General features: G+C 52.2%; 1 protein-coding gene across 1 annotated transcript; it reads left to right on the top strand.

The window, feature by feature from the left end:
* The first annotated feature begins 1,021 nt into the window (after window positions 1-1,021).
* Window positions 1,022-11,036, top strand: FOXA3 (forkhead box A3). Its single transcript, XM_020979826.2, has 2 exons — window positions 1,022-1,257; window positions 9,550-11,036. The coding sequence occupies exons 1-2, from the start codon at window positions 1,180-1,182 to the stop codon at window positions 10,567-10,569; spliced, it is 1,098 nt and encodes a 365-aa protein (XP_020835485.1). The 5' UTR covers window positions 1,022-1,179; the 3' UTR covers window positions 10,570-11,036.
* Window positions 11,037-12,564: the final 1,528 nt, after the last annotated feature.

The following is a 12,564-nucleotide window of genomic DNA, read 5'->3' as shown; positions in this document are numbered from 1 at the left end:
TGGAAGTGATTGTTGATAATTCAAAATAAATTAATTAAAAAAAAAAAGACAGATGTCAGCTACCTCGTTGGAAGGAGGGTGGATTTAGGGGGGAAGAGAATGAGTTCCTTGGGACATTCTAGGGGATATTGAGGGGGGGAGCTATAGGACCATCCAGGAGAAGAGTCCAGGAGGCAGCTGGTACTGGAGCTCAGGACAGAGATGAAGGCTGCATGTGGAGATTTGAGAGTCATCTGCACAGATATGACAGTGACTGATGAGGTCATGGAGAGAATTGTATGTAGAGAAAAAGGCCCAGGACAGGGTTCTGGAGGGGTAAGCCCATGTAGAGTAGATGTGTAAGGGATTAAAATTCAAGCCTCCATCCTTGTCTGAGCCCCCATGGCTGTTTCTGAGTGTTCGCCTTTTTTTCCCCCTATTTTTCCTATTTTTCTAGGATCCCTGGTGCGAGTTACCCTTTTTTCTGTCTGCCAGATTTTGCTGACTCGGGACAACGGCGTAGGGATCCCCCCCCCCAACCAGGACAAGAGCGAACAAGGGAACCTTCTGGTCCCTGTGTGAGTGACACGGGAAGAGAGCCGGAGCTGGTGGCCGCTGACTCTTGGTGTGATCTTGGGCACGTTTCCCCGGGCCTCAGTTTCCTCGTCTATAGAATGAGGGGGTTGGGTGAGATGGCCCCCTTCTTTGGCTCATTCCAACTCCTCTTCTAACCTAGAGCAGTGCCGTGACTTTCCTCCACCTTCCACCCGACCCCGCCTCGAGCGGCCACCAGAGGGCTCCTGCTGGGTGCCGGGACTCCGGGGCTAATTTCCCCACTGGGTCCTTTCCCCATCGTTCCTGGATGGGAAGCCCGGACACCTGGGTCCGCCCGCACCGGCCCGCAGAGGGCGCGCCGAGCCCTGAAGCATCTTCCCCGTCACCCCCCCCCCCCGGAGGGTGGGGTAGAGGTGGGAAGGGAGGCAGCCCGGACCGGGCCCCGCCGGGGGCGGAGGCTACCTGGCTATAAAGCCCAGGAGAGCGCGCGGGCCGGCGCCGTCCAGGCAGGCAGCGCAGCGCACCACGGCGCGCACACCCACTGACTCTGCGCTTGGAGATCCCCAGCACAGACCGAGACCCCCGGAGGCCCTGAGGTCCCGGTGTGCTGGGGGGGTGGGCTTGCCCGAAGCCACCCCCCAGGGGATGCTGGGCGCCGCCCCCTCCGTGAAGATGGAGGCGCACGAGCTCAGCGAGTGGAGCTACTTTCCAGAGGCTTCAGAGGTGGGAGCCCGACCCGTGGGGAGGCGGGGGCCGGAGCTAGGGGCAGGGACGGAGGAACCAGAGACCGGGACACACCAGCCACGAGGAGTGGTCAGAGATCACCCGCAGGAAGAGATGCAGGGAAAGAACTAGAATTTATTAAGTGCCTACTGTGTGCCAGGCACAGCGCTAAGCGCTTTACGAGTGCTCTCTCATATGATCTCGGACGGCCCGGCTTAGGGATTTCGGGGGTGAAGTGGGTAGGGGTGCCTGGAGAGCTGAGAAATGGGGCTGAGGGAGCAGAGACCAGTAACAGGGAAACTTCAGGGTTAGGGAGCTCAGAGATTAGGGATGGCAGACCTGAGGATCTCCCTCCACGGAGGGAGCTGGGAGACAGGTAGAGATCAGAGCTGGGGGATGGTGGGAAGCTCTAAAGGCAGCCAGGAGCAGAGATAGGGGCCCTGTGTCTTCAACGACATAATGGTGCTTAGCGGTCTGAGGCTCAGAGGTAGTCCCTGCTTCCCACGTCCCTCAATGTTCTTAAGAACATATTCAGATCATCCTACTTGAGGGGACTAGTAGAGAGAAGTGAACAGCCCCAGTGGGGAGAGGAATCATCCCAGTCCCAGCCAGCTCTCCATTCTGGCCTGCACAGATCAGTCTGGACCTTCTTTCCCAAAGTCTAACCCCTATCCTGCCTGCTTTCTTCCTGGAAAGGTCTGGTGGGTGAGGCGTATTATCGAGTCCCTCAACTGGAGGGTATTGAGGGATGGGGAGAACCAGGGGCTTGGGGGGACCCAGACATGTGAATCTATAACTTGCTTATGCTGCTGCTGGTGGCTGAACTCTGAATTCCCTCAGGTAGGGCAGTGAGATGTGAGGGAGGGGGTGGGATGGGGCCCTGGGCCTGGATGTCTTTATTCTTACCGCAGAGGCTGGGGTCTAGACAAAGTTCCAGGCCTGGGCTGTTCACCTTGAGAATCAGCCTCATGGGCACAAGGCGCTTGGAAACCTGCGTTTCTGATCTAAAGGGCATTAGTATGAGACGGACTTACTTGGAGCCATGGAGAGCAGGTCTGCAAGGTTGGTGGAAGGGGAGGTTTGGGGTTTGAGACATCTGGATCAAGGGACAGCGATCTGGAAACTTGGTGAAAGGAGGATGTTTATACATATAGGAGGAGGTGGACTCCTTGGATATGCCCAGCTTCTCAATTTAGGAGAGTGGTTCGGGGGAGGGAAGAGAGCTGGGAGCCAGGATGTTGGGGTCTCCCTTCCCAAGGAAAGGGAAGGCTAAGGTGGTGTGTGTGTGTGTGTGTGTGTGTGTATGTTGGGGGGGGGTGATGTTGGAAAAGCTGAGCCAAGCCCCAATCGTCAGGCAGGGATGGAGGGGGGTGAGCAGGAGGGTGGCTTCCAATGAAAGCCGGCTGTGTTATTGATTTTTTTTTTCTTTCTGGGCGGCCCCTGTGGCTGGAGGGGGCAGCGGGTGGCCAGCCTGAAGGAGGGGGACTCCCCCTTGGCCTTTGGTGGGAATATCCCAGCCTCTGGTCCCCGCAGCCTGGCGCTCCTTTCCCAGGAATCCTAGGTATTGGGGACCCCCGCCGATCTGCCCCCTAAGACTCAGAGTTGGGACGTGGCTGGGAGCCTATGCTTAGTCCTACCTTCTCCGACTTGCTGAGTAGGAGGGAGACAAGCTCCCTGATCCTTCTTCCCCTGCCGCTAGTGGTGGGGGAGGGGAACAGGGAACGGGACACTGGAGCCTCCCTCCCTGGAGCTCAGGGTGTTGAGGAGACTAGGTCTCCTTCCCTTTCCCTGGGAGTCAAAGTCAGCAAAGGGGAGCAAGAAGCTGGGACAGGAAGCTCCCCCTTCCCTTTCCTTTTCCCCTTTTGAGTCCTTAAAGTTTCAGGAACTAGGCAAGGTGGTTTTGGGAAGGGAGTACTCAGATTGGCAGGGGAGAAGTTTGGGGGGAGATACCTTCTGAGGGCATGTAGTTTGGGAGTAGCTTTTACATAGAATTGAAGGGATACTTCCTGGGGTGGCAGAATTGGATAGATAGAGTTTGGAATACAGAGTTCAGATAGATGCTACATACAAGATGTTGTTTGGGGGGCACAAGTCCGAAGGGGTGATGTCAGGGCACAGGGTTCGGGAATGACTTCCAGAGCATTTTCTGAATCTAAATCCCATAACCTCCAAGACAGTGATTCTCCAAGTGTGGTCCAGGGACCCCTTTTCAGGAAGTCTGGGTCCATGAAGTTAAAACGATTTTTATAATAATACTAAGACCTTCTACTTTCTAATATGGTAAATATCGATAGCTAGTTATAACCCACATTCACAAAAGCTCTTTGGGAGGAGGTACTCAATAGTTTTTTAGAGTATAGAGAGGTCTGGAGACCAAAAAGTTTGAGAACCATTATTCCAAGGGATTTGTTTTTTGAGGGAAGGATAATATTCTCAGGAAGATACAGTTTAGAGGAGAGAGTTTGGAGGAAGCTAAAGCTTAGGGAAACAGGGACCTGAGAAGTTACTTCTGAGAGACAGAATTTGAGGAGACGTTATCATAGGGGTGTTACGTAGGAGGATATAGTTTGGGGGAATCATAGTTTACAGGGACAGAATTTGAGGAAGGTTATGTCTACTTGGATATATCCTTGGTAGCTTGGAAGGATGTATCCACAGGGGACAGAGATGAAGAGAAACAGAGAGCTATATGGCTCTCAGTGGTTTCCCTCATTGGAGAGCACAGAGTATGGAGAGCTAGTGCTATCTGGGGGACTGCTCATGCTATAGTGGGTGATCTTCATGGTTCCTTCCAGCTGTGACATTCTAAAGCTAGATGGATTCATGTGGAGGAGGAGGAGGAGACACCGTGGGGGGGGTATAGTTTATGGGAGAAGGTCCCTTCCTTTTGGGAGGGACCACAGCTGGGGGAGACATGCAGATGAGGGAACACTTCAGAGGACTGCTTAGGGGAGCAGAGTTTGGGCAGTGGACAGAAACCATTGGGAGTATTTTGGGGGGACAGCTTGGGGGTCTAGGGAACTGAAAGAATTCTTCTGGGGGAGACAGTTTGATGGGGACAGACTTTGAAGGGATACTGTTTGAGGAAACCACAGTTGGGGGGGCAAGATGCAGCCCCAGCAATAACATCTAGGGGATGCAGTTTGGAAGGAAGCACAAAGCTTAAAAGATAGTTTGTGGGGGACAGAATTTGAGGTAGTACTGTCAGTTTGGGGGACATAGTTTAGGACAGACTTTACTGGAGAGGTTATGTATTGAGAAGGTACTATCCAAGGCATTGTCAGGGAGGATAGTTTTATCGGGGGGGGGTGTCTAATTTTGGATCTAGCTTCGGGGAGCTAATTTGGGTCCCAAGGACCCAGAGAGGACATAATGTCCCGGGGTGGGGGGAGGAGGTAGAGGATAGCCACAGAAGCCCAGATTTGGAAGGGACCTCAAAGGCCACCTTTCTAGCCTAACCCTTGTTATCCTGGGAGGACACAGTTTGTAACACAAAGCCTGGGTTCCCATTAGGGGGGACCTAAAGAAGACCCGGTGAGTGGGTGTGTGGGGATGAGGGTTCTATCTGGCTCTCAGCTGCCTAGACTCGGCTGGGCTGGGCTCTGGACCGCCAGGCCAAGGTAGGGTAAGCCACACCTGGGCTCCAGCAATGTGGCTCAGAGGGGGTGGGGATAGGGGCCCTTATCTGGCCCCTTATCGACCCAGGGACCCGCCCAAGCTGGACAAACATCCCCCCACCCCCACTGCCTGCCCAGCACCTGGGCCTCCCATTCTGAGAACAGAGCAGGTCAGAGTTGGGAGGTACCTTAGAACAGAAAACAGAATATCACACCAGGGAGGGAGCTTAGAACTTGGAATATCAGATCTGAATGGGACCCTAGAATGGAGAATGGGAGGGATCCTCTAGAATCATAAGATCATAGATTTTAAAGCTGTAAGGGACCTTTGAAAATCATTCAGTTTCTTCCCCTCATTTTACAGATGTGGAAACTGAGGTTGAGAGAAAGGTTAGGTGATTTGTGCTAGGTCACACAGCTTTTAAACACCTTATGTAGATTTCAAACCCAGGTCTTCTTGATTCTAAATCTAACATTCTATTTCCTCTATGCCATGTCTAGACTATAGAATGCCAGAGCTGAGAGGGCTCTTAGACCAAATCATGTCAGCTAAAATGACCCTTAGAATGTAGAATGTAAGACAGAACATAGAAGGTCAGAAGGTCAGAAGCTCAGAGGCCACTCAGTCAGACTTTAGAGCCCAGAACGTCAGGAGACATTTATAACAGACCACTTAGTCCAATCTACCTTCCCATTTCACAGATGGGGAAACAGGTTAAAAGAGAGGAAAGAACTCACCTTAAGTTACAAAATGAGTCCAGGACAGAGCTGGGCTCTTTCTACCATACCAAGCTGGGGAGGAAGAGAATGGGCAGGGGGGCTTCTCTCCTGAGTCACCCTAGCTCCAATGACCATGCACTGGCTAGAAATTGCTGGTAGGGGAGTAGATCCTTGAGGAAAGTCTTTGTGTTTCCAACGGTCATTAATGTGCTTTGAATAGGAGGGCAATTTAGGGGGGATGGGAGGGGTAGGGATAACTATATCCAAGGGCCATTGTCAACGAGGCTCAATTGTCAGGTTGGGGTGTAAGTGGGAGTCTGGCCAAAATGAGAGGCTCATCCTTACCTACCCAGTGAGTAGGAGCACCTAGTTCTGGTACTCTAGTTTCATATAGGATAAGCCTGTGATCTGATGAAACCATTTCTTTGGTTCAAGTGTTGGAAGGTCCCTCATTAAGGCCAATACCCTCATCTTGCAGATGAGGAAAGAGCCACTTAGAACAGAAAGGACTTGCCCAAGGTCACAAAGCATGATAGGAGCCAAGCCAGTACTGAAACTCAAGGGTTCTGAACTTGGCTTATGGCTCTTTTTACTATGCCACAGCCGCCTCTCAAGGTAGTGAGTTCTCTGACAATGAAAGTATGAGACCTTGTGCTAGAGGGGCTCTCACAGATGCCCCATCCCAACTGTATTTTACCAAGTTCAAGAGCAAAGGAATGACTTGCTACTCTGATAGAACACTTAGAATCATAGACCATTAGCATGGAAAGGACCTTAGGGATCGTCTATGCCAAAAGTTCTTAACTTGGCAGTCTGTGGACCCCTAAAGAGTTTCATGAATAGATTTTGGGGGTCTGTGGGCTTGGATGGTTAAATAAAAAGCACATCTTTATTTTCACTCATCTCTAATTGAGATTTAGAATTTCCTTTAATTATTTAGAAACATGATTCCCATAAGGGGCCCATAGGTTTCACCAGACAGCCAAAGAGATCTGTGCAGAGGTGTGTTGGTAAATGTTTTACAACCAGCTTTCCAAAAACAAAAAATCTTTTTCAGGACACACTTTAAAGCTTAATCTTTTCCTTTTCTTTCTTCTTTCTTTCTTTCTTTCTTTCTTTCTTTCTTTCTTTCTTTCTTTCTTTCTTTCTTTCTTTCTTTCTTTCGGCAATTAGGGTTAAGTGACTTGCCCAGGGTCATACAGCTAGTAAGTGTCAAGTGCAGGGGTGGGGAAACTTCCGCCTTGGGGCCACATCTGGTCCTCAGGTTTGGCCCCTTGACTGAATCCAAACTTTACAGAACAAATCCCTTTAATAAAAGAATTTGTTCTGTAAAACTTGGACTCAGTCAAAAGGCTGCACCCAAGGACCTAGAAGGCCACAGGTTCCTCACCTCTGGTCAAGTATCTGGGGCCAGATTTGAGGTCCTCCTAACTCCAGGGCTGGTGCTCTATCCACTGCACCACCTAGCTGCCCTGAAGCTTACTCTTCATTATAATTTTCGCCATCACTTTCTTAAGTCTAAACAGTCAGAAGAATAAGCCAGACTTCTGATGTGTAGCATTTTCTGATTTTGGAGTGTTAAATACTCACATGGAAAATCTGACAATCAGCTCTTGTGAGCCAGGTTTGAGCTGGCTCCAGCATACTCTTGGGTCCATGACAGAAGAACCCCTGATCGATCCTTTTATTTTACAACTTATTTCAATCCAACCAACAATTATTAAGTTCCTCCTCTGTGCTAGGCACTTTGTGCTGGGGAAACAAAGACAGAAACAAAACAGTCCCTGCCCTCAGGGAGCTTACATTCTACTAGGGGTGAAATACACACAAGTTTTTTGATCTGAAGTATATACAAGGCAATGCTAATTGGTCTAAAGAGCATTAACAGCTGGAAGGACAGTTTGCTAAGACTACAAAGATGAAAAATTAAAAACCGGCCCCTCTCCTCAAGGAGCTTCCTGGAAAGGGTCTGTCATAGGAGGCAGGACCTTCAGAGCAGTGGAAGAGAGCAGAGAAAGCGTTCTGGGTACGGCCTGTGCAGACATGGAATGCCAGTTACTGGGCACAGCTCCCTAGTACTAGAACAGAGAATCTGTGGAGGGGACTATGAGGGAATTAGATGGGAAAGGCAAGTGGGAGCCAGTCGGTGGAGGGCGTTCAATGACAGGCTGAGGAATCTGTGTTTGATCCTGGAAGCAATAGGGAGCCAGTGAAAATTTGTGAGCTAGGGAGTGGATGTTGTCTGTGTGACCTGGGGAGAACAGAAATGGTATATGGGTAGAATTCACAAGATCCAGCAACCAATTAGGAGCCAAAGATGACTCCAAGGTTGCAAAACTAGGTCAATGAAAATGTACCCTCAGTAGGAATAAGATGGGGAAACTGAGGCCCAGAGAGATGAAATGATTTGCCCAAAGCCCCATAGCCAGCCATTGTCAGAGTCCTCTGACTGGGATGCCATTGTCACGACAACACAGCCCTTCTCTTCATGGGCCATTCTGCATATATGTCCACTAGCAGGTCAGGCCCCCTTCCAGGTGTGCACACCTTTGTGCACTTCCGTGGCAGGAAAGAGAGAAACATTGCCCTCACCCATGTCAAAACACCCATGTGTCATCTCCCAGTGGGGAGAGGAAGGAAAAGGGATGTCCCAGCGCTGTGTCAGCCTGGTTGTATTAACCGCCTGGTCTGTATCAAATCACTTCTCAAAGCCTCAGTTTCCTTTTCTGTAAAAAAAAAAAAGGGGGGGAGGTATTTGACTAGATGACCACTAAGGTCTCTCCCAGCTCTAAATCCATCACTCTTATGATCTTTCCCTCTCTGGACCTCAGTTTCCTCTTCTGACAAATGTTCTCTTAGGTTCACATAGCCCTGAGGCTATATGAGTCAGCCAGGTCCCTTTTTGCCCAAGACGTCTCAAGAACCCCTGATGGCTTATCAGATCACTGGGTTCAGGCTTCTTCTTCCTTCTCCCTGCCCCAGCCTTCAGGGAGAGCAGCAGGAAGAAGTTCCGGCCTGTGAGGAGGGTGGGTCCCCCTTCCCAAGTCCCTCCCCCAGGGCCCCACCCTGGGAGAAAGATCCGGCTCAGACCCGGACACCAGGGGTTCATCTCTCAGCCCTGGGGCGTGAGAAAGCCTTGAGGATTAGGGGAGCAGGGTGGTTCAAGGTTAGATGGGGCAGGACTACTGCTGTGGCCTCACCTGGAATGGGGTGGAAACAGGCTGAGCCCTAGAGCTATTTCAATGTGGAATAGATGATGAATTGGGGGGTCTGGAGGACAAGGGCTCGGGGACTTGGCCCTCTCTTACCGTTCCGTGCCCCCCCCCCCAGTGCAATCATCGGCATCCCCAAGCACTGAGTCGGAATTCCGGACGCTCTCCCTTCAGCTCCTCCTCCCCCCGCCCCACCTTGGAATCACGGCTACCCCGCAGTCCTGCATATGGGAGCGCAGAGCCTTCGCAGCTGAAAAATCTAACCCCCTGGTCCCTCAGACTCTCTCCAGATCTTCCAAAGGGGAAGGGGAAGATGAGAGAAAGAGACAGTGGATGACAGAGGGAAAAGAGACAAAGAGGAAGATTGAGAGATGGGGAGAGAGACGGAGAGGAAGGAGGATAGAGATGGAGGAAAAGGGAGACAGATGGAGTGGCCCAGGCGCAGGAACAGTGCAGACAGATATACGAAGTGCGAGAGACAGAGGGGGGAGAAAGTTGGAGGCCAGGAAGGACAGATGGAGAGCCAGAGAGGGGGAGATATCAAAGAATTTCTTCCTGCTTCTGAAGGTCTAGCTAGACACAGACACAGTGGATGAGAAAGAGACAGGAGAGAATGGGGGAGAGATGGAGATACACATAGAGACAGAAAGAATCTTCCAATAATTTTTCCTGGTTAGGTGGGTGAGAGTGTCCTGATCTTCACTCACTGTAAGCCTTTCCTTTTATTCCCTGTTCCTCTGCAGGTCTACCCACCAGTGACACCGATGAGCACAATGACCCCACTCAACTCCTACATGACCCTGAGCCCCCTGAGCCCCCCATACCCACCTCCTGGCCTCCCAGCCTCACCCCTTCCAGCTGGCCCCCTGGCCCCAACAGCCCCCCCAGCACCTCTGGGACCTCCATTCCCGGCTCTGGGCCCCAGCGGGGGCAGCGGAGGGGGGCCTGGGTATGCTGGCCCAGGACCTGTGTTGGGTCGGCCGAAGGAGGCCCCGAAGGGCAGTTACCGCCGTCCTCTGGCCCATGCCAAACCCCCATACTCCTACATCTCCCTTATCACCATGGCTATCCAGCAGGCCCCTGGCAAGATGCTGACCCTGAATGAGATTTATCAGTGGATTATGGACCTATTCCCTTACTACCGAGAGAACCAGCAGCGATGGCAGAACTCCATCCGCCACTCACTCTCCTTCAATGATTGCTTTGTCAAGGTGGCCCGATCCCCGGACAAGCCCGGCAAAGGCTCTTACTGGGCCCTCCACCCAGGTTCCGGCAACATGTTTGAGAATGGCTGCTATCTCCGGCGGCAGAAACGCTTTAAGCTGGAGGAGAAAGTCAAGAAAGCTGATGGCGGGGGTGGGGGGCCAGGTGGCCGGGGAGCAGCTGGGGCTGCCTCAGCTGCCTTGCCCTCCTCCCCACCTCCACCACCTGGGCCCCCTGCTCCGGAGGCAGATGCCCCGGGTGGGGGGGAGGGAACAGCAGGGACCCTGAACTGCAGCTCGCCCCCACCCTCCTCGGGGCCTTATTTCCCTGGCTTGGAGCTCCCCGGGGAGCTGAAGCTGGACGTCCCTTATAACTTCAACCACCCCTTCTCTATTAGTAACCTGATGTCGGAGCAGGCGGCGCCGACCCCGCTGCCACAGACAGCTCCCAAGCTGGACGTAGGTTTCCCTGGCTATGGCGCAGAGGGTGGGGGTGGACTTGGTGAGGCTGGTGTCTACTACCAGGGCCTGTATACCCGCTCACTGCTCAACGCATCCTAGCCTAGGGGAGTAGCCAGTGGAGTAGAGAGAAAGGGGTGAACCTGAGAAGTCAAGGTGAGGTACAATTGTCATCTGCAGGGACAGCCATGGCTCCTGTGACTGTTGGAATGGACTGCCGTCTTGGTTGACTGCTGGCTGCCATTTTGGTCAGCATTTCAACTTATCCCATTGTTCATCACGATGGCTTTCATCCTCCTTTCTTTCTGGCCGCCATTTTAGTCGGTGTCTTGGCTTATCCCATCAGCCATCACACTGGCTACCATTTCCCCCACTATGTTACAATATTATAAGTTGGAATTGGTTGTAGAGTCAGTGGAGATTGGGGGGGGGTTCAGTTTGAGCTGTTCCCTTGGAACCCCTCCCTTAATTGGGAGACCGAGTTCAGTGAGGGGACTGTGGCCAGGAAGGGACTGCCCCTTTTCTGTGGCTTTTGGGCTTGGACATTAAAGCTTTTCTCTCCCCTCTCAGCCTGCATCCCAGCTGCCTCTTTTCACCTGCGTCAGGATGGGAAGGAACTCTGATGCTTGGGTCCCTCTTTCCACCAGAGCTGTGGCCATTGGTGAGAGAGGGCAGAGGGTACCCTTCTCCTTGTCTTGTCAATGGAGTTCATCACCCCTCTAACCTTCCTGACCCCAAATGATGACAATGATAGCAATAAGGTGGCATTTAGAGGTGGAAGGGACCTCAGAGAGCCTATAACCCAACCTTCTCATTTTATGGATGAGGCCCAAAGAGGTGATGACTTGCCCAGGGTCACACAGTAAGTGACAACTGGAATTTGAACTCAAGTCCATAGACTCAAGATGCAGTTTCAAGAATTCTGCATTTGGATCCTAGCAGTGTAACCCTGGGGAAATCGCTTCCTCTTTCTCCAGGCCTCAGTTTCCTCATCTGTAAAATGAGGGGGTAAAGTCTCTTCCAGCTTTTGGTCTAGGCTCTGATGATTCTTTGGCTTCAAATCTGAGTCTTTCTCCACCCTACCATCTCCCTGAGGACTCCCATTTATAAAGTCATGGGAGGTCTGTAAAGGCTGTCCTCTGGGAGCACTAGGTGCCTGGATCCTCTAGTCAGGCCCTCAGTGCTGGAGCTGGGTAGGGGGTGGGGAAGGCAGGCATGGGCCTGACCTTTGCTTCCACCTCCCCACACTGGTGTCCCTGACCCCAGCACAGTTTGTTCACCAGAGCTGCCCCCGCCAGTCTGGCCCAGGAAAGAAGGAGGGGAGAGGCAGTTTCTCCATCTCCCCCCACCCCAACCCCACATTTGGAGGGTCCCCAACCTTGGCCCTGCTGGAGAAGAGCCAAATCATGGCTGGGGGATGGTGGCCATGTGAGTGTCCCTCCTTCCATCTGTTTGGAGAACACATGCCCCTGGGGCCTGGAGTTTCCTCTTTCCTCCACTCCCTCCCTAGCTGTCTCTTTTCTATACTGTCCCCATCAGCGTCTCTGTCTCTTTCTCCAGATCTTTGCCTGGCTCCAGATTTTCATCTTGCTGTTTCTGGGTCTCTGTCTAAGCCTGTTGCTGTCTTTTTCCATCTCCACGACTACAACTGTCTCTTTCCACCTGTTTTTAAAACTACATGTTGTAGATTTCTCCCTGTGTCCTATGCCCCTTTCTCTCAGACACTGTATCTTAAAGGTCTGTGTGTGGTGTGTGTGTGTGTGTGTGTGTGTGTGTGTGTATACCGGCTTTTCCCCTGTGCTCTTCATGTATCTGTTTCTATCTCTGCCTCTCTTTCCTCCTTCCAGATGAAGAGACAGTGAGAGAGGGACAGCCCCATTCGGTCTATTTCTCTTCTCTGACCCTCTGGCTCTCCCGGTGTGTTTGCGGTCTCTCTGCCCCCTTCTGTGGGCTCCTGTTTTCCCAGCGCTGCCTCCGTCCCTCCAGAGCCCTGGATCCTCATTCCTCCCCCACCCCACCCCCCTTCCTTCCCGCCTCCCAGTCCGTGCCTGGCTCCCTGTCTGTCCCTCCGTCCTCCGGAGCCCGCCCGGGGAATTC

Source organism: Phascolarctos cinereus, unplaced genomic scaffold, assembly GCF_003287225.1.
Source record: "Phascolarctos cinereus isolate Bilbo 61053 unplaced genomic scaffold, phaCin_HiC Scaffold_726;HRSCAF=1367, whole genome shotgun sequence".
In the NCBI taxonomy this organism is placed as follows: domain Eukaryota; kingdom Metazoa; phylum Chordata; class Mammalia; order Diprotodontia; family Phascolarctidae; genus Phascolarctos; species Phascolarctos cinereus.
Note: the sequence above shows the minus strand (reverse complement) of the source record. Positions and strands in the feature narration are given on the sequence as shown.